Genomic DNA, 21,760 nt, shown 5'->3' with positions numbered 1-21,760 from the left:
TCGTGATTAGTTAGATGTGAAGGGCCGAATAGGCTAATTCTGCTCCTATCACTTATGATCTTAGGAGATGTATAACTTTCAATTAGAGTTTTAGAGCTATAGCGTGGAAAAAGGCCCTTCGGCCCACCAAGTCCGTGCCGATCAGTGGTCACCCATTCACACTAGTTTTATCCTACACACTTGGAACAATTTACAGAAGACAATTAACATATAAACCTGAACTCTTTGGGAAGTGGGAGGAAACCGGAGCATCCGGCAGAAACCCACACAGTCACAGAGAGAATGTGCAAACTCTGTACAGACGACACCCAAGGTCAGGATCGAACACGAGTCTCTGGAGCTGCAAGGCAACGACTCTACTGCTGTGCCACTGTGCCCGCCCTTTTTCCTTGTATCTTCTCCTTTTAGAAACATGGAAACATAGAAAAATAGGTGCAGGCAGTATGCCATTCGGCCCTTCGAGCCAGCACCGCCATTCAAAATGATCATGGCTGATCATCTAAAATCAGTACCCCGTTCCTGCTTTTTCCCCATGTCCCTTGATTCCTTTAGCCCTAAGAGCTGAATCTAACTCTCTCTTGAAAACATCCAGTGAATTGATATTTAGCTAATACCCTTTCACCTGGTGCTATGGCCTGAAGTTTCTGGGAAATAGACTTTGACTGTCTACCCTGTCTATGTTTCTCATAACTTTAAATATTTCCATCACATCAACTTCAGCCTCTGAAGCAGGTGATATTTACTGATGATATCTCCATTGTTGGATGAATAACAGGTAACAATACCTGTCCATACTTGTTCTCACCTAGGCCACAGCTAATAATGGCCTGATTTATCATCGTTATTCTTTTACATATCTTTCAATTATTTGTTCTACATCACCATCTATATCTCTCGTTTCCCTTTCCCCAACTCTCAGTCTGAAGAAGGGTCTCGACCCAAAACCTCACCTACTCTTTTTCTCCAGAAATGCTGCCTGTCCCACTGAGTTAGTCCAGCTTTTTGTGACTATCCAAGGAGCTGATTGTTGACTTCAGGAAGGCAAAGTCAAGGATTCGTTAACCTGTCCTCAACAGTGGGGGATGATGGAGAGAGTCAACAGCTTCAAGTTCCTGGGCGTGCAAATCTCTGACTATCCCACCTAAGGCTAGCACATTGTTGCAATCATAAGGAAGGCTCACCAATGCCTCCGCTTCCTCTAATGTTGCAGGAGATTTGTCACCGAATACTCTCTTGAACTTCTGCAAGTGTATGGTGAGGAGCATACTAACTGGTTGCAGCACAGCCTTGTTCAGTGATTCAAATGCCCAAGAACGTAGGAGGCTGCAGAAAGTGGTTGACATTGCCCGGTCCATCATTGGTATTGACGTCCCCACCATCAACAGGATCTGCAGGAAGCATTGCTTCAAGAAGGAAGCTGATATCATCAAAGACCCACATCACCACTCTGCCCATGCTCTCATCTCATTAACTACCATCAAGAAGAAGGTACAAAAGCCTGAGAACCATTATCCCTCGGCAACTTCTTCCATCAACCAAAAGAATATTGAACCACGCTGCACAACACTAACCACAACCCTACCTCAGCAACAATTTACTATCGAATTTGTATGATTGCACTCCATACCTCAGCTGAAGTATGGACTTAAACATTGATATAGAACAGTAGAGCACAGGAATGGGCCCTTAAGCCCACAATGTTTGTGCTGAACATGAAGTCGTTAAAGTAATCTCATCTGCCTGTACATGATCCATGCACTTTCATGTGCCCATCTAAAAGCCTCTTACACACCACTATCATATCTGCCTCCACCCCTGGCAAAGCGCTCCAGGCCCCCACCACTCTCTGTGTAGAAAAAAATTGCCATTAAACCTTCCCCCTCTCACTTTATAATTATGCCCTCTAGTGTTGGGCATTTGCACCTTGGGATAAAGGTTCCGACTGTCCACCCTATCTATATTTCTCATAATTTTTTTTCTTCTATCAAGTCTCCCCTCAAGTTCTGATGTTCAAGAGAAAACAATCCAAGTCTATCCAACCTCTCGCTGGAGCTGAAACCCTCTAATCCTGGCAGCATTCTGGTAAACCTCCTGCACCCTCTCCAAACCTTCACATCTTTCCTCTAATGGGGCGATCAGAAGTGTTCACAATGCTGCCTAACCAAATTCCTAGAGAGCTGCATCATGACTTCCTGATATTGTACAGTTCCCAGTATAACTGATGATTTATTGTATTATTCTTTATTGTATATTTATTCGTTGTGTGGTGGCATTAATGTGCCTGCAAGACCTGCAACAAGTAAGAATTTCACTGCTCTGTTTCTGGTGCCTATGACAATTAAATGCTCTTGACTCTTAAGAGAAAGCAATCCAAATTTCTCCAGTCATCCTCTCCTTCTTGTGGCTACTCTGATCCAAGCAACATAATCTCATTGTGTATATGTCGATAATTTCATAACCTTGCAGACATAATGAATTTGTACATCTTCCATATCTAGATTGTCACTATTGCGCAGCCCATTAATCCACTCCAGAGTTTCCATTTGCCCTCGCGGCTGCAGGGAGTTGCAACGTTTGATGCATGTCCTTTGCACTGCAAGTGCCTTTAAGTGTAGACTGCCATCTGTTGCAGGGAAGACCTCAGCACCACAGGTCCAGGGAGGAAGGCAGAGTATGCACACTAGTTGCTTCTCATTTTGAAACAAATATTGTCGGTCTCTGTGTTATATTTGCATCGTTTTTCACTGTTCAATATCTCTCCTTTGCTATTTATCTTCTTTGAGCTTCATTACCTTCATTGTATATATGATGAATGAATGAATGAATGAATGAATGAATAAGTTTATTGGCCAAGTATGTGCATATACAAGGAATGTGCCTTGTCGTGCTCCGCTCACAAATGACAACACAAACATACAGTTAACAATTAAGAATAAAGCATAATCACATCAAAACAATAAGGATACAACATTACGGTCTAAACATGTGGGATATATTTGAATGGGACCATGGTTAACCTGCAAGATCCCATTCATATATATCCCACATTAACCTGCAATGACATTTTCCATTACTCCATACTGTCTCATTCTGTGAATGTTTTTTTTCTCTACTCTTTAGAGATCGAGAGAGAATTCTAGATCTGTAACATTTCCAGCACCTTGGACTCTAGACTGGGTGCAGGAATTCAGTGGGACAGTCAGAATCTGTGGAGGGAATGGGAAGGTGACATTTCAGGAGGGAATCCTGAACGGTCCTAACCCGAAACATCACCTGTCCAATTCCCTCAACAGATGCTGCCTGACCTGCTGAGTTCCTCCAGCACTTTGTGCTTAGCAACAGCCAAATATGTTGTGGTTACATGCTCTTTAATCAATAATATATATTAAGGGATCTAATCTAGGGATTTGTACTTTAAAAAGTTTGGTTTAAATAGCAAGCAAGTATTTGTAGATGATAGAATTGTAATGCCAAGGATGGTCTCTTTAATAGCTCAATCCAGGATGGGGAGGAATCTGCCTACAGAGGGGAAGTGACACAGCTGACGTCCTGGTGCCATCGCAACAACCTGGAGCTCAATGCTCTCAAGACAGTGGAACTAATTGTAGACTTTCGAAGACATCCCCCTCCCCTCCCCTCCCCCCACTCACCATCAACAACACCATAGTCACATCTGTGGAGTCATTTAAGTTCCTTGGAACCATCGTCTCCAGAGACCTTAAATGGGGGGCCACCATCGACTCCACAGTCAAAAAGGCCCAACAGAGGATGTACTTCCTGTGGCAACTGAGGAAACACAATCTGCCACAGGCAATGATGGTCCAATTCTATACTGCTATCATTGAGTCCATCCTCACCTTCTCCATCATGGTCTGGTTTGACTCAGCCACCAAGCACGACATCCGGAGGCTGCAACAGATCGTTCGCACAGCTGAGAAGGTTGTTGGCTGCAACCTTCCCCCCATTGATGAACTGTACACTGCAAGGGCCAGGAAGCAAGCGGGCAAGATCATCTCTGACCCCTCTCACCCTGGCCACAAGCTCTTTGAAGTACTTCCCTCTGGAAGGCGACTCCGGACTGTCAAAGTAGCCACAGCCAGCCTTTTTTTTCCCACGAGTGATAGTTCTACTTAATAACCAAAGTCTGTAGTCTCTTTTTTGCTCTGGTTTATTTTCACCCACATGTTTAGACCATAATGGTACTTTATTCTTAATTGTTAACTGTATGTTTGTGTTGTCATTTGTGAGCGGAGCACCAAGGCACATTCCTTGTATATGCACATACTTGGCCAATAAACTTATTCATTCATTCATTCAATATGTTTTGTTGTCTTACTAAAAGTCCCAGTATATTCTTCCTTCTTCACCTCCAAATGTGACTTTTTCAAAACTATCTTTATTTGTTTGACTTTATATTGAATGCGATCTTCTACCAAGGTGAAATCTAAGGTGTTTTATCCTCTGATGCTACTTGCTTCATCCAGCACGCACGAGAAATCAGACAAAGGAACATCCATAATTTCTGGGCTCTACAATCGTTTAATCATTTTATTTTAAAAGCGCTTGTCTTAAATGTTGATTTTAATACATCGATAAATTTTAGCACAATACATTTAACCATCCAGCTTACTAGATTGGAATTTTTCAGTTGTTACTTGGGAAATCTTGAGAGGAATTCCTTGGCAAATCCTAACCAGAACTACATTTTCTTACATAGGTAAATATAATGCAAATTTAATGTTATAATTTTTCCATGCACATAAAACATATTAAAAGTTTTTGTTTATAATGTGAGCACTGCCAGGTGTGGTGGAAGCAAATATGATAGTGGCATTTAAGAGGCTTTTAAAAAGGCACATGGATATGCAGGGAATGGAGCACTATGCAGGCAGAGGAGATTAACAGCATTATGTTCTGCACAGGCATTGTGGGCCAAGGAGCCGATTCCTGTGCTGTACTGTTCTATATTTTATATCAGCAAAATAGAGTGGATGGTGTTGTGAAACAGTTCTTTTTATATTTGTGAAAATGTCATCAGCTTCTTTTTGATTCACTGCTACGTAGTTAAATGGTACAATTATTCAGTCATTTTCAATTTTGCTATGCGACTTACAATGATTCAAATCACAAGCTAGTACAAAAATCATGTGTAGACTCATTGAAGGGAAATGTTCTTTGGCCTTAACAACAAAAGGCTATTATAACAGAACACAATGGTTGCAGGAGAGGCTTCCTCATAAATAAATGATGGTCCCTTTAAATGATGATCTACTTAAATAATTATTTAGTATATTTATATTTTCTCTCAAGTAGGATGTGGCCACCAGGTGGCAGTACTGATCCCACCATAAAGATTGAAGGCTGAAGAAGGGTCTCGACCCAATACGTCACCCATTCCTTCTCTCCAGAGATGCTGCCTGTCCCGCTGAGTTACTCCAGCTTTTTGTGTCTTATCTTAGGTTTCAACCAGCATCTGCAGTTCCTTCCTACACACAAAGATAGATCAACCAATGTCAGATAGAAAACATTGATCGATAAATCTGGAAGGTGAGATTTTCTCGGGTTGAAATCATACCAAAATTTAAAACTTGGTGACGATTATATTTTTTAGAACTTTATTTTCCTGACATGAGATCAAAACTGTGTCAACCGTATTATGATTTGATCTGCAACACTGGTTATAGTTTTTTTTATAATGCGAGATGCACTGCTAGGAGTGGTGGTGGAGGCAGATATCAGAGTGACGTTTATGAGGCTTTTAGAAATGCACATGGATATGAATGGACGGATATGGATGACGTACAGCCAGAGGAGACAATGAGAGATTTAAAGGCAGGAACGGGGTACTGATTGTGAATGACCAGCCATGATCACATTGAATGGCGGTGCTGGCTCGAAGGGCCGAACGGCCTACTCCTGCACCTATTGTCTATTGTCTCAAATTGTAATCTCTTGGTTAATGGCAGCGTTAAGAGCAGCTCTCTCGTACTTGGGAAAGAATTTCTTTAAAGGGGCGAATGGCCACAAATAATCTTTAAGGGAAACACTTTTTTACCAAATATACAATGCCCTTTTTAATTTATCAATCATCCTTCACTCATTAAGAGATTTATTTAATATATATTGATTAAGAATATTTCTATTATCAAATAAAAAGTTCATGTATGAGAGGGGTTCACCGACGGGATGAGTCACGATCAGAGCCGCGGACGGAGGGAGAGAGAGGGGGAGAGAGGGGGAGAGAGAGAGAGGGGGAGAGAGGGAGAGAGAGGGGGAGAGAGGGGGAGAGAGGGGAGAGAGGGGGAGAGAGGGGGAGAGAGGGGGAGAGAGGGGGAGAGAGGGGGAGAGAGAGGGAGAGAGAGGGAGAGAGGGGGAGAGAGGGGGAGAGAGGGGGGGAGAGGGGGGAGAGAGAGAGAGAGAGAGAGGGAGAGAGAGGGAGAGAGAGGGAGGGAGAGAGAGGGAGAGAGAGGGGGAGAGAGGGGGAGAGAGGGGGGGAGAGATGTGCTGCTGTAAAACGGACCCCGCGCATACCAAGACCAAGTATTGTTTTTGTTCTCCCTCTTGCCAATAAAACTGATTTGTAACTAAAGAGACGAGTGAGCCTTTTTCTGTTCTGCTAGTGCGATCCTTGAACTGTTCCCTTGTAACAATTGGCAAAATTGGAGTTTTGAGGAAAATGTATTCCATTCAAAATGTTCACTTCATTGCAGTTTAGACATGAAAATATAGAGAATACTGGAAGTACTTAGTAGGTTTACTAATGTCTTAATAGCACTGAAATTTCACACCGATAACATTTTATTACAGTACTTGATTTATGTATATAAATTGGGCATCTGGCTAAATTTGTTTTATATCGCTTTAAGGCAATTGTCATTATTCAGTTTACACAAATCAAATAATTATTTTCAGGGTCATTTTTTACTTCTAGGCTCCTGTTAAAATTGATTAGCAAAAGAGAGACTCGAGACTTTGATAGTCTGACATGTTTATTGTGTACTTGTGGACAGAGAAGTTTAAAAAAATCTTTTCTTACAGAACTAATTAAATAATAATCTATTTGTGTCTTTGAATCTAAAAGTGGTTGCTTTCATTTCATTAACACAGTGCAGTTCAGGCTTCATTTGCTTTTGATGTGGCTCCTGTCCTTTAAATTCTTTTGCTAATTTTCTTGAAGGCAACGTCTCCATTAGTGATAGTCTGAAAGAAACCAAGGTACAGAGTGAAACACTTCAACATTTCATATTTTGTATCAAAGTTTCCCGCAAGAGAGACAAAAACAGAACATGCTACGATTATGGGATTGATTGCCAGTAACTGAAAAGAATAACATCAATTACAGATTCAGAGTAGATGCATTAGCAGATCTGGGAGTTAGAATATAAGCAAGTGTTTTTTATGAACAAATGTAAAGAAAAGCTGTTATAATCAAAATGAAATTAACGCATTTTAATGATATTTCAGATTCTGAAATGTTCTAATTCCATTGAATTTAGTTCATTGAGAGCAAATGCTTTTACATTACATATTTGCCTATGTGAAATAGTTAAATCTTTACTTTCGACCTACAAAATGAAGAAAGTGGTTTCAATATCTTGATTTTGGTGTTAAAATTGCCCGTTGTGAGTGACCATGAACCAAGGTGAAAGGTGGCATTTTATTACGAGTTGAAAAATCTTGTAAGCAACACAAGAATTCTACTGATTTAGCAAGAGAGCTCTTAAGGCTGATATAATCTCCAGTGGAGATGATAAATTGCTAAAATAAATATTTTTCAGGTGGCCCAGGTGATGCCTCACACAACCCTGATTCAATGCCGATTGTCTGGTCTGTCTGTGTGGAGTTTGCATGCTCTCCCTGTGATCGTGTGGGTTTCCTCAGAAACTCTCGACTCCTCTCACATTCCAAGTTGGTGTGTTTATAAATTACCCTGAGTGTGTAGGTGAGCAGTAGAATCTGGGGATTAGGTGTGATAAGGTTAGTGCAAATGGTTACTTTCTTCCCAGAGCTGTGTCCTTGGTCTGAAAGATATTTCCATGCTATAATACTATGCTACAAGGCGCTGTTTGTGTGGGCAAATCCAGAGCCATTTGAGGTTTTCACAAGTTCACAAGTAATAGGAGTAGAATTAGGCTATTCGGCCCATCGAGTCTACTCCGCCATTCTATCATGGCTGATCTCTGCCTCCTGATCCCATTTCCTGCCTTCTCCCCATAAACCCTTGACACCAGTTCTAATCAAGAATTTGTCTATCTCTGCCTTAAAAATATCCACTGACTTGGCCTCCACAGCCCCCTGTGGCAATGAGCTCCACAGATTAACTACCCTCTGACTAAAGACGTCCCTCCTCACCTCCTTTCTAAAAGAGCACCCTTTAATTCTGGGGCTATGACCTCTGGTCCTAGACTCTCCCACCAATGGAAACATCCTTTACTACACATCCACTCTATTACATCCACTCTATTACATCCACCGCCTTTCATTATTCTGTAAGTTTCAAAGTGGTCCCCCCCTCAACCGTCTAAACTCCAGCGAGTAAAGGCCCAGTGATGTCAAACGTTCTAAATGGGGCGGTACGGTGGCGCAGCAGTAGAGATGCTGCCTTAGAGTGCCTGAGACCCAGGTTCGATCCTGACCACGTGTGCTGTCCGATCCTGGCTATGGGTGCTGTCTGTACGGAGTTTGTACCTTCTCCCCGTAACCACGTGGGTTTTCCCTGGGCGCTCCGGTTTCCTCCCACGTTCCAAAGCCACACACGTTTGTAGGTTAATTGCCTTCGGTGAAAGATCGTGAATTGTCCCTAGTATGTAGGATAGTGCTGGTTGGCTTGGACTCGGTCGGCCTAAAGGGCCAGTTTCCGCGCTGTATCTCTAAAACTAAACTAAAACTAAACTAAACTAAACTCACCAAAACTAAGACAGCAACGGGAGAAACCCGAGCGATCACAAGGAGAACACGAAAACTCCACGCAGACAGCACCAGAAACCTGGATGGTGCCATGTCTTTGCAACTCTGTTAGCTGCGTCACTTTCAGTACTGAGCCATCAGCAAATCTGTTGCCCGAGCGCCCTATTTGGTGCAGATACCATCGAGTCAATTCTTATTCAATGCGGTGTTAGTTTTTTCTGTAGCTTTTAATTTAAAAATAGATTCATCATCACTCCAGCAGTTAGGAAATTTAAGCATATCTAAATCCTTGATCTGAGGCTAATGCCTTTTACATCGTGCTATTTTAGGTAACTTGAAACATTTCTCATAACTCTTTGTTGATTTCTCTCTATGGTTTGGTGTCAATTTTTCTCAGAACAAGTAGAGTGATATTGATATATACTGTTTTTGATCTTGGAATAGTTTAGCACCTAAAGCATGGAAACAGGCCCTTCAGCCCACCAGGTCCACACTGACCATCGATCACCCGTTCATAGTAGTTCCATGTTATCCCACTTTCGCATCCACTCCTATTACACTAGGGTCAATTTACAGAGGCCAATTAACCTGCAAACCCACACGTCTTTGTTAGGTGAAGAGAAACAGGAGCTCCTGGAGGAAACCCAAGTGGCCACAGGGAGAATGTGCAAACTCCACACAGATAGCACCCGAGGCCAGGATGGAACCCGGGTCTCAGCCTCTGTGAGGCAGCAACTCTACCATACTCTGGTGTGGGCAAGTTGAGCCGAAGGGCCAGTTTCAATGCTGTATGACTCTAACTTTAATAACCTGAAATGTTATTTTTTCCATTTGATTTTTATGATGCATACACCAATTAGTTATATATATTATATATATATATATATATGCTAGGCACATTAACACATAAATGAATTAAACTTCAGGACCAAATTATCAGGCTTAACAGATCCAGCACATAACTAACTTAAACTGCAGAACTGAATATTCAAGCCTATGGTTCTTGTTTCTTGGTCCTCCAAAATATTCCAAATGGAATTTAAACTGGAGGTGGATGATTTGGTGCGAGTTTTCCAGGAATCTAATGAAGTAGTATTTCCTGGTACTCACATAATCAGACTATTGATAAGATTATGAGCAATTGCAAAGGACTGCTTCAACTTCAGCAGCAGAGCCAACAATAACGGTGACTTACTTCAATGATTCTGTCTCCGCGCAGTTCCATGACTGCAGTCAATCCATGCATTGTGACAACCAGCTTATTCTCACCTTCCAGCTTTGCCAAAGCCTACAAAACCAAACGTCACATGACAATAAAACACTCTTGACTCTTGAACTTATCAAACCAACCGTTAATATTTTGTTCAAATCATTTTCTTGTAAACCAACGATACCAATGAAACGTTTCCCCAAGGGTCTTACTCGAGAGCATTGACCTTTCCCCATGCTCCTGTGCAGTGGCGGTGCAGCGGTAGAGTTGCTGCCATGCCGCGTCAGAGACCCGGGTTCGATCCTGACTACAGGTGCTGTCTGCACAGAGATTGTATGTTCTCCCCGTGACCTGCGTAGATTTTTCCGGGATGTTCGGTTTCCTCCTGCACTCTAAAGATGTACAGGTTTGTTGGGTAATTGGCTTGGTATCAATGTAAATTGTCCCTAATGCATAGGATCGTGCTCATGCAAGGGGATTGCTGGTCAGTGTTGACTCGGTGGGCCGAAGGGCCTGTTTCCGCGCTGTATCTCTAAACTAAACTAAACAAAACAAAACTACTCGTATGAGACTCGAGCCCACAGCATGGCTGGTGGAGGCTTTCAGTGCCAACAGACCCTGGCTTCTGATTGCATTTCTTTGGCATCATCCCCGACAGTCTAGCCTGGATGGCTGACAGCCAACAGCAAGGACGTTGGCCTGATGAAGATGGGAAGGTGAATGTTCCCTTCCTGAGCCTCATGCTCCATGAAGACAATCCAGGAGGAAAGATTTTGGGGGAGTGGTTGCTGGGTTACTGTGACATTCTGCAAACTGCTTTTTATATGGTCATCAAGACATCACTCAGACATTGGGTAGCTCCAGCTTATCTTACAATGGAAGCAGTATCATCAACAACCAGATGGTACAAACTGATACACGAACGTCATCGTTAATCACTTCCACTTCCTGCAGGATAGCCACTAAACTGTGCAAAGTCTTAGTTTACTTTTAGCTTAGTTTATAATTGTCACGTGTACCGAGGTACAGTGAAAAGCTTTTAGTTGCGTGCTATCCAGTCAGCGAAAAGATTTGGCCAGATTACAATCGAGCCGTCCACAGTGTACAGATACAGGATAAAGGATATGTCAAGATGAAGTCCAATAAAATCTGAATAAAGATAGTTCGAAGGTCTCCAATGGGGCAGATGGGAGGTCAGGACCGCTCTCTAGCTGGTGAGAGGATGGTTCAGTTGCCTGGTAATGGCTGGGAAGAAACGTACAAGCTCCGTACAGACAGCACCCATAGTCAGGATCAAACCCGGGTCTCTGGCGCTGTAAGGCAGCAACTCTACTGCTGCTCCACTGTGCTGTAAGTGACAATTATTTTGAAAAGAATGCTAATTCTCCCAAGTTACCTGGCCAAGATTAATTCCTCAACCAAATGCCCTAAAAGCAGATTATTTGCTCATTGTCAAGTCAAGTCAAATTTATTTGTCACATACACATACTCGATGTGCAGTGAAATGAAAGTGGCAATGCCTGCGGGTTGTGCACAAAAATAATTACAGTTACAGCATATAAATAAAGTTAATAAGTTACTAAACATAGCACAAAAAGTGTCGACAAAAATTTAGTCTCTGGGGTTATCAAAGTTGACAGTCCTGATGGCCTGTGGGAAGAAGCTCTGTCTCATCCTCTCCGTTTTCACAGCGTGACAGCGGAGGCGTTTGCCTGACCGTAGCATCTGGAACAGTCCGTTACTGGGGTGGCAGGGGTCCCTCATGATCTTGCTTGCTCTGGATCTGCACCTCCTGATGTATAGGTCCTGCAGGGGGACGAGTGTAGTTCCCATGGTGCGTTCTGCCGAACGCACTACTCTCTGCAGGGCCATCCTGTCCTGGGCAGAGCTGTTCCCTGAAGGAGCTTGCTGTGTATATTTGCTCCTTGTTTTCCTTACCACAGCAGCTATGCTTCAAAAATAATTAATTAGTTTTCTTTTTGGATTCCCGAAGTCATTAAAACCTGTTGGACAATGCAAAGTTTTGGGTTTGGAATGTGTAAGAAGGAACTGCAGTGGCTGGTTTACACTGAGGATAGACACAAAATGCTGGAGTAACTCAGCAGGTCAGGCAGGAACTCTGGAGAAAAGGAATAGGTGACGTTTCAGGTCGAGACCCTTCATCAGACCGGAATCCTCAGGCTATATTTAATAGTTTGTATAAAGGATGAGCATTTGCCCCCTCACATCTCCAAAATGCAAGATCCTTCAGGTTTCTTCCATTTAGCTTTCTATTAAAGTATTAAGCTAATTTAGTTATTTTGTTTAATACGTGTTGTCAATGAGTATTGTCTTTACAGGCTTGTCATACTGCTACAAGTAAGAGTTTCATTGTTCCGTTGTCAATACATGTGACAATTGAACACTCTTGATTCCCTTGAAATATCAAACCACAATTTTTGTCCTGTTGACGCCAATGGATTCCAGTCGATATTCAGGTTTAAAAAAAAAATGTATTTAACCTTGTGGATGAGCTGTTCTATGTAAAGGACAGGAATCAAGGGATATGGGGAAAAAGCAGCAACAGGGTACTGATTTTGGATGATCAGCCATGATCATATTGCTGGCTCGAAGGGCCGAATGGCCTACCCCTGCACCTATTTTCTATGTTTCTATGTTTCTACTTGTGATCTGAAGCCCAAGGTCATGATTAATAAACTTCACTGATATAACTCATGAAAGAATCGAAACCTGGAACTTTAGCTAATTAAAAATAGATGTAAAGATTAGAGATAAAACCAGATATATTGGGAACAAAATACACCATAAGCTGTTGGTGTGGATCTGGCACTGTAAAACTGTCCATGATATACAATCTCCACTTATTTATTAATGAGTTTAATGGAAACAAATTGACATTTTGTTTTGGGAAATCTTATCTGTGGTTTTCTGCTTTCAAGATTAAGCCTCAGACATCAAGATTATTGGAAAGATCTGGCTTAATAAACTGAATGCTGTTTTTATAAATGATTTTCTGTAAAACAAATGTAAGCATTCTTACCTTAACCTTGTGCCCAGTGAATGATACAAATTCACTCTCTTGTCCAATGGTGAAATTGTTTTTAACGACACGGTTACCAAAGTGATAAATGCATTGAAAGGAATTTCCATTTTGGACAAACTCAATGACGCTGGTTATGCCTTTATATTTCTTAATGATATCATTTGAGAATCCTAACAAATAAAAACAAATGCACAAATATTTCAACTACTGTATAGAGGAAGAAGCTAACTATTCTTACTCAAATAAAGATTCAAATGAAGGATGTGTAGAAAGGAACTGCAGATGCTGGTATATACCAAAGATAGACACAAAGTGCTGGACTAACTCAGTGGGTCAGGCAGCACTGCTGGAGAAAAAGGATGGTGACATTTCGGGTCAGGATCCTTCTTCAGATTGTCTGAAGAAAGGTCTCGAACCAAAACACCACCCATCCTTTTTCTCCAGAGATGCTGTCTGACCCACTGGAGTTACTCCAGCACTTTGTGTCTATCTTCCAAATGAAGGATGTTCACTGTTATCTGGAAGGAGCTTTTCTGTTAGTACCAACACTGAAGAGCCCTCATCTGTTTTCACTTGAAAGGTCAGACCCTTCAAGGCAGGGAGGGAGTGAGGCACACCAATTTCTTACGGCTAAATTATAAGGAAAACCATACGACATAGGAGCAGCATTAGGCCATTCGGCCCATCGAGTTTACTCCATCGCTCAATCATGGCTGATCTATTTTTCACTCTCAACCCCATTCCCCTGCCTTTTCCCCATAATCTTTGGTGCCTTTACAACTAGAGGTGTATTAGGCTGCAGGCAGCAGAGAAGACTTCCCTTAAAGTGATTGACCAATGCAGAATAAATTAACGTTGAAGCAAACATAACATGTAACAATGACATTTATGTCACTCTTGTTTGGTTGCATCATCACTCTGAAATTTACAGCACCCATGCACAAATCCTGGAGGAATTTAAAAGAAGATGAGAAAGTCATTGTAATAAGGGCAGGGATGTTTTCACACAGACGCCAGAAATCCTGTTGAAATTTACCATGAGTGCCTTTACAAAAATATTTTGCTTTCATTCTGTACAGAACTGTGCAAGTGATGCATTGTAGACACAAAGCATGGGTTCATAAGTTCATACTTCACGAGTTCTAGGAGTAGAATTTAGTCCATTCGACCAATCAGGTCCACTCCGCCATTCAATCGTGGCTGATCTATCTTTCCCTCTCAACCCCATTCTCCTGCCTTCTCCCCGCAACCCCTGACACCCGTATACCCTTGATAATTAGCACTTTGCGCAACCTTTAATTTGCACAGTATGCCACTTACATACACATTACATGGTGGAAAGTCAGGCAGTTCAATTCAACAGCAATCCTCTTTTAATCTTTTGCAATTTTTAAAGATCAATTTATCTACGTGGTTCAATTATTTACTCCGTGCCCATTATCAGGAACTTCCTGTGTTCTGGCAGGGAAGAAAACAATGTGTTGTTTTCTCCGGAAAGGTGGAGAAGCAGGTGTACCAGTGCCACTTAATTTGCCAGCCACCATAACAATTTCCATAATCCCTTCCAGATTTTGTCTCATGCACTTATGTCATTTGGGGCAATCGTTTTAAAAACTATGAAATACATATTAAACCATACTTCTCTAAAAAATGATCTTGTTCCCCCATTTTCTCCATCAAGTACATTATTCAAAGTTTATACCGCTCCCTGCTCAGGAGTAGTTTAGTTTAGTTTAGTACGGAAACGGGCTCTTCGGCCCACCGAGTCTGTGCCGACCAGCAATCCCTGCTCATTAAATCTATTCTACACACACTAGGGACAATTTTACATTTTATACCAAGCCAATTAACCTGCAAACTTTTATGTTTTTGGAGTGTGGGAAGAAACCAGCGAACCTGGAGAAAACCCACATGGTCACAGGGAGAACGTACAAACTCTGTACAGACAGCAGCTGTAGTCAGGATCGAATCCAAGTCTCTAGCGCTGTAAGGCAGTAGCTCTACCGCTACACTGCCATGCCGCCCTGGTAGTGTTGGCTTATCTCTCCAATTTTACCTTCTTACAATAAAAGCCCCCTTTCAGAAAGGGTTTTGAAAAGTGCAAGACCCTAGTATTAACCAGGGTCCTGCATTATCGCGCTATCTTCTCTATGTGTTCTATCTGATACACGAGACTCGTTCCTGGTGATAAGCAACTTCTGAATGGACTACAGCCGTTTATTTCATGTATTTTCCTTCTGCAAACATTCAAGGTAACAAAAAGGAACTTTGATGCAGCTACTAAATGGGGAAAAAATGTTACGAGAAATAAAAAATTGTTTATTGATGTGGAAACTGCAAAAGGCTGAAGTACCTGTAACTCAAAGAAAGAGGATTAAAGTTTAGCCTTGTGATATTGCTGACACGTTGGACAAAACAGAACTTCACGTTGTCCATTTTGCAGATTCTGAAGTTGGATGATTACCCAACTAAAAATCCAAGGAGTCAAAGGCGGAGATATTAGTTCTAGGGGATTGAACAACAACATGAGATGGGATACGAATCGGTGAGAAAGGCTCTAAGAATAAAATAAAAACATCAGTATTCTTATCCTGCATTTCATTTTCAAGATGTCAATACAATTAATGTGCCTCAATGCAAAATAATGAAGCAACAAAAACATGTTGGGCTCTACTTCACATTGAGTTCTCAAGTGGATCATTTAGTGAAGCACCATAGTTTTATCATATTGGACTTTTCACGTAGAAACATTTACATTTTAATTAACGAGATAATTGCTTCCAGTTATCAGTGTCCTATCAAATCAAACACCCATCTTTTTAATCACCCCGCGTAAAAGCAGCATCTTCTACAAATCAGCACCTTCACATGGCAACTATTAATGCCAAATCTGGAAATCTCAAAGTAGTTACTGTCCTGTAAAATTATGTCAAACCTCACTTCTTGCTTTAGGTCTCAACGCAGCAGCTTGTAATGAAACATCAGCTGGAAAAAATATAAAGCACAACACAAGTCACCAAATTTAATAAGTGGCTGTCATCGACTATCTTGTTTGACACCTAAGGTAAACACAAAATGCTGGAGCAACTCAGCGGGTCAGGCAGCATCTCTGGAGAGAAGGAGCGGACGATACCTTGGGTCGAGACCCTCCCTCAGTGCCTGTTCCTTCGCTCCAGAGATGTTGCCTGGCCCGCTGAGTTGCTCCAGCATTTTGTGTCTACCTTCGATTTAAACCAGCACCTGCAGTTCTTTCCTACACAAGTACACACTGACACCTACATGTAAAGTGACTTCAACCCTCTTATTGCGTGTTGCATTTATTGAGTTACATCCCCTTCAAAAGCAGTTTTTTTTAAAATGAGTTACAGTTTTGATCTTACCCAGAGCTTCCATGAGTTGGTCAAAGTTTTCCTGACTCTCCAATTCATACTTCCCAGTAAAGGCCATTTCGATTTTTTGTTGCTGTGAAGTTGTTCAGACCCGAGTTCAGTGAATCTTCAGAATTAATTTTTTGAAAAAATGGAATGGATAACTCCTTGATGGGTGATGTTAATAAGGATGCACCACCATGTTTATCGAGCTGCATGCATCTGCAAATGGGTTTGTAATTTTAACGTTTGCGCAGGATTACCTCTGGTTGCCCAGGGGATCGGCAATGGAAAAGCAAAGCAGCTGAGACTTGTTTTTGAACCAAACTAATGAAAAAGGCGGCACCATTTATAAAGCAGCCTATAATTATTATATTTTCTGCTTGATTATATATCAGCTGAAACATTAGACGTGGGGGGTTAAGATGAGGCATTATTCAAAGTTAGTTACCTGGAGCTAAGAGGGACTAATAAGCTCACAGCAAATAATATTAAACATAATACATATTTTACAGCAGTTTCTTTATCATGACACTTTTAAGATTGTATTTAAAATAATATATGAAAGATCCAGTGTATGAGTAAAACAAGTATCTACGGCTTCACCTGTGAAATTTGGAACTTATTGCACCTACTAAAGTGTCTAAATGTGAAACGACATTCTGTATAACCCCAATGATATACAGGCATCTGCACAATTAATTTGTAAATGCTCGTTAACTTGTAGGTAGCTCCCCATTGCATATGGAGTTAGTTATTGTCCCGTCGCTTATGTGTCTACAAGCAGTTTAGCTACTACTTTGGCTTTGGGCTTGGCTTTCTTGGTTGAGCACATGTCCTGGTGTTATAGCACGTACTTTGTGTTTTAATAGTAATGTAAGTAAACTCACATTACGTGTGACCAGTCATAGTGAAAAAAAGTGTCACTTAACGCCACTTATTGTGAATTAATGCACATCTGATGTTGTTCCCCATGGACAAAAGAACTGGGGAAGGGCACTGTCCTCAAGGGCAGCACAGTAGACCTACTGCCTTACAGCGCCAGAGACCCAGGTTCGATCCTGACCCCGGGCACTTGTCTGTACGGAGTTTGTACGTTCTCCCTGTGACCTGCGTGGGTTTTCTCCGAGAAATTCGGTTTCCTCCCACCCTCGAAAGATGTACAGGTTTGTAGTTTAATTGGCTTGGTATAACTGTAAAATTGTCCCTGGTGTGCGTAGGGTAGTGTTAATGTGCGGAGATCGCTGGTCGGTGCGGACTTGGTGGGCCATAGGACCTGTTTCCGCTCTGTATCTCTAAACTAAATAAATGACTATTTCAAATATTCCAGTGATTTTACTAATGCATCATTTAAATTTGCGTTAAATCAGATAAAACCACAGCAAATGTTTAGAATAATAACTTATTTTCTTAAGTGTGAGCAGCAGTCATTGTTAAGTCAAGCGATTATTATATTCTCTTTCCCTGCTTGTTTTCACAGCACACCAGCATACCCAATGATGCCGCAAATGTCAGTTGTCGTGATTCCTTCCTTTTGGTTAAGAAAAAAGAGCAGCTTAAGGTATTTGTGATAAGTATGCCAATGAGAATCCCACAAAGTAATTCCAGGCTTTAGCAGCTCTTAGAACATGATATAGTTTGCTCAGACAATCTTCACATGGAGTGCTGAAGGATAGAATTCTAAGCTTTATTATTGGTTTTGCTATGGCCCTCCTAATCTGCTTTAAGTGAGAAGAATCGTGATCTTGAAAATGATATTTACTTGCGTAACAGAGGGATCTCACCAGTATTTGTAAAACCGTTCAATCATCTCCAAATACAAAACCCTAAGAAAACATTTAAAATCCATCCAAAGTTGACATCTTAGTGATTCCATAAAAATATAGGTAGAATGTTAAAACAAAGTTTAATCAGACCAGAAGACCATTTAGTGGTGCAAGGATAGAGTTACTGTCTCACAACACCAGAGACCCGGGTTCAAACCCGACTATTGATGCTACCTGTACGGAGTTTGTATGTTCTCCCTGTTACCACGTGAGTTTGCTCCGGTTACCTCCCACATTCCAAAGACGTACAGGTTTGTAGGTTCATTGGCTTTGTAAATGTTCCCTATTGTGTAGGATAGAACTAGCGTAGGGGGTGATCCCTGATCGGTGTGTACTCAGTGGGCCGAGGGGCCTGTTTCCATGCTGTATCTCAAAACTAAACTAAGCATAGGAGCAGAATTAGGCCATTCGGCCCATTGAGTCTGCTCCACCATTCACAGAGCTGATCTATCTTTCCTCTCAATCCCATTCTCCTGATTTCTCCCCGTAACCTTTGATGCCCTTTCTAATCAAGAACCTATCAATCTCCACTTTAAAAATACCCAATGACTTGGTCTCCACAGCCATCTGTGGTGATGAATTCCACAGTTTCACCACTCTCTGGCTAAAGAAATTCCTCCTCATCTCTATTCTAGAGGGGTATCCTATTTTGAATAAAAGTGTCATCTGGTCCTAGACTCTTCCACTACTGGAAACACCCTCCCCTAGATCTAGCTAGATCTTTCATTATTCAGTGGGCTTCAATGAGATTACCCCCCTCATCCTTCCAAACTCCAGCACGTATAAGCCCAGAGACAGGCCGCGCTCCTTATATTTTAATGCAAACATCCCTAGGATCATTATTGTAAACGTACTCTGGACCCTCTCCAAGGCCAGCGCATCCTTCCTCAGATATGTGGCCCAAAACTGTTCATTATATTCCAAATATGGCCTGACTAGAGCCTTATACAGTCTCAGCATTACATCCTTAATGTTCAATTGTCTAAGTTTTGGCAAGGAACATAAGTATTTTGGTCCATATCAAGGGCTCAGGTTGCTTTCTAAATGCTACAATCTGGTACAAAATTACAGAAATACTGGAAATCCATCCTCCATACCAAATGAATAGCAATCTGGAAATCCATTGGGATTCTAGATGGATTACAACTTAAGTGATAATAATACAGAGTTCTGAAACAGGCAGTTTTAGTTGGTCATTGAACACACTAGGTTTTAAATTGCACAATACAATGATGGATCTTATTGATTTCTGCTGGCGAACAAAGGAACTTTGTTCTGAAACTCTGTAACTTTGTACAAAACCCTGAAAAAAAATGGCCCAAAGTTCTGGACAACTGGGAAAATTGCAGTAGGAATTCTAACCTGCAAATCGGTTTGCAGTTAACATGGGGAACCTTGAACTGAGGAGACTGAGATTTCATCATGAGGGGGTGTGGGGGGGGGGTAAGAAAGAAGAGTTGAAAATAATTAAAAACTACGAGAACACAAAAGACTAAACCCTCCAATTTAATATGTAGGAAGGAACTGCAGATGCTGGTTTACACACAAAATGCTGGAGTAACTCAGCGGGACAGGCAGCGTCTCTGGAGAAAAGGAATGGGTGATGCTGAAGAAGGATCTCAACCCGAAACGTCACCCATTCCTTCTCTCCAAAGATGCTGCTTGCCCTGCTGAGTTACTACCTCCAATTTAATAAAGCGCTCTAAGGACCAAGGTTAGCGCAGTTTCACACACACTGCCTCGTGGTTTTATCCTGGTATCATGCTTGTGGAAAAGGAAGCTGTCTTTTTAGTGGTAAAGGTATCCGTCCACAATTTCCAGTTCACCAGTTCATAAAACCATTCTACCTATCAAAACCCCCTTCACTTATTAACAATTAACTTACTAACTACCATACTTTGTCCCGCCCCTCCTCTCTTCCAGCTTTCTCCCTCACCTCCCCTACAAGTCAGTCTGAAGAAGGGTCACCACCCAAAATGTCACCTATCCATGGTCTCCAGAGATGCTGCCTGGCCTGCTGAGTAACTCCAGCACTTTGTGTCGTTGTTTGCAAACCAGCATCTGCAAATCCTTGTTTTTTACGTTCTCCTTGGTATTCCATCAGAAACAAGTACATTGTATTAGAAACAGGAGCAGAAGAAGCTGCAGAAATTGATGGAACATCAGTCTCATAAACACTTTGAAATCCATCGATAAAAATAAAGTTTCACCTCCCTATCACGAGCCTGAAGATACTGGGGCACGTGTTGAAAAAGAAAGTCGACCCTTGTGGATGCACAAAGGACTATTAAGAAGGAAGAGCAATTCACTAAAAGCATGCAGATGGTCGGCAGAAAGTGCAATCAAAGCCCCAGCTCCCCATCAGCACTGTACCATCGTTCCTTAGCAAATACACTCCAAATTTTCTATCCACATGAAATACTCATTTCATGACAAACAAATTTAATTTTATCTGAAACCTGTTCTAAAATGCAGTGGAGCATTGAAAACAAAGGGCATCTTGTTATGTGAATATTGAGTTTAACTGAACTGCCCAACAGCATGGAAATTCTCTCCAGTTAATCATTACTTAATAAATCCTTCACTAAACAGAAATCCATTTAATGTATGTGATTAAGTCAAGTGTAATTGATTACATGCATAATCCTGGTTTGTTTCCCCAACCTCACAAAAGGATACATCGTGGAGATTTAGACATGTTCTCTTCTAATGAAGAGAGTCAATATAGACAGTGACGTTTTGTTCTGCACTTTTAATGTGTAACTTGTTTAATTTAATTAATGGTTAATTTGTATACATTGTGTATGCAAGCAAAGAATTTCACCGTGCCTTGTCACATGTGACAATAAAGTATTCCTATTTCTAATGTGTTATTAGTTCTCCCATTTTATGCACAGGTGTCTTATTGATCTGTAGCTCTGCTGTTAAAGGTACAAGATCCGTCCCAACCAAAGGCAGAGTAGTTTCAGGGCACTAGTACCTCTGAGGTTACGAGGAAACAAAAAAATAATTGAAGTTTAGCTTGTAGGAAGGAATTGCAGATGCTGATTTACGTCGAAGATAGACACAAAATGCTGGAGTCACTCAGCAGGGCAGGCAGCATCTCTGAAGAGAAGGAATGGGTGATGATTCAGGTTAAGACCCTTCTTTAGAGTTTGAAGGAGGGTCTCGACCCGAAACGTTACCCATTCCTTCTCTCCAGAGATGCCGCCTGTCCTGTTGAGTTACTCTGCCATTTTTTTCCATCTACCTTTGAAGTTTAGCTAGTTGGCCTTGGCTCCTGCCTCTAGGGGGCACTGCCGAGTGTGATTATACTTCACTCGGACCTCCAGTTAAAATGGCAAATCAGGCCCTGATACCACCAATGGTTCAGGATCTACATTTGCTGAAGAGGGTTCAGCCAGTT

The 21,760-nt window shown here is 41.5% G+C and overlaps 1 protein-coding gene across 1 annotated transcript; it reads right to left on the bottom strand.

Annotated features, from left to right (window-relative positions):
• Positions 1–6,938: 6,938 nt before the first annotated feature.
• LOC144594589 (fatty acid-binding protein 1, liver-like) lies at positions 6,939–16,713 on the bottom strand. The gene is made up of 4 exons (XM_078401323.1): positions 16,541–16,713; positions 13,158–13,330; positions 10,103–10,195; positions 6,939–7,200 (listed from the first exon to the last, which is right to left on the bottom strand). The coding sequence occupies exons 1-4, from the start codon at positions 16,605–16,607 to the stop codon at positions 7,150–7,152; spliced, it is 384 nt and encodes a 127-aa protein (XP_078257449.1). The 5' UTR covers positions 16,608–16,713; the 3' UTR covers positions 6,939–7,149.
• Positions 16,714–21,760: the final 5,047 nt, after the last annotated feature.

Source organism: Rhinoraja longicauda, chromosome 6 (genome assembly GCF_053455715.1).
Source record: "Rhinoraja longicauda isolate Sanriku21f chromosome 6, sRhiLon1.1, whole genome shotgun sequence".
Classification (NCBI taxonomy): domain Eukaryota; kingdom Metazoa; phylum Chordata; class Chondrichthyes; order Rajiformes; family Arhynchobatidae; genus Rhinoraja; species Rhinoraja longicauda.
This window is presented reverse-complemented; position numbering and strand designations above follow the sequence as displayed.

Excerpts from the sequence above, each read along its gene's own strand:
- LOC144594589 (XM_078401323.1), bottom strand. The coding sequence starts at position 16,607 with ATGGCCTTTACTGGGAAGTATGAATTGGAGAGTCAGGAAAACTTTGAC. Across the intron at positions 13,331-16,540 it reads CCAACTCATGGAAGCTCTGG|GATTCTCAAATGATATCATT; the intron begins GTAAGATCAAAA and ends TTTATTTGTTAG. Across the intron at positions 10,196-13,157 it reads TCACTGGGCACAAGGTTAAG|GCTTTGGCAAAGCTGGAAGG; the intron begins GTAAGAATGCTT and ends TTGGTTTTGTAG.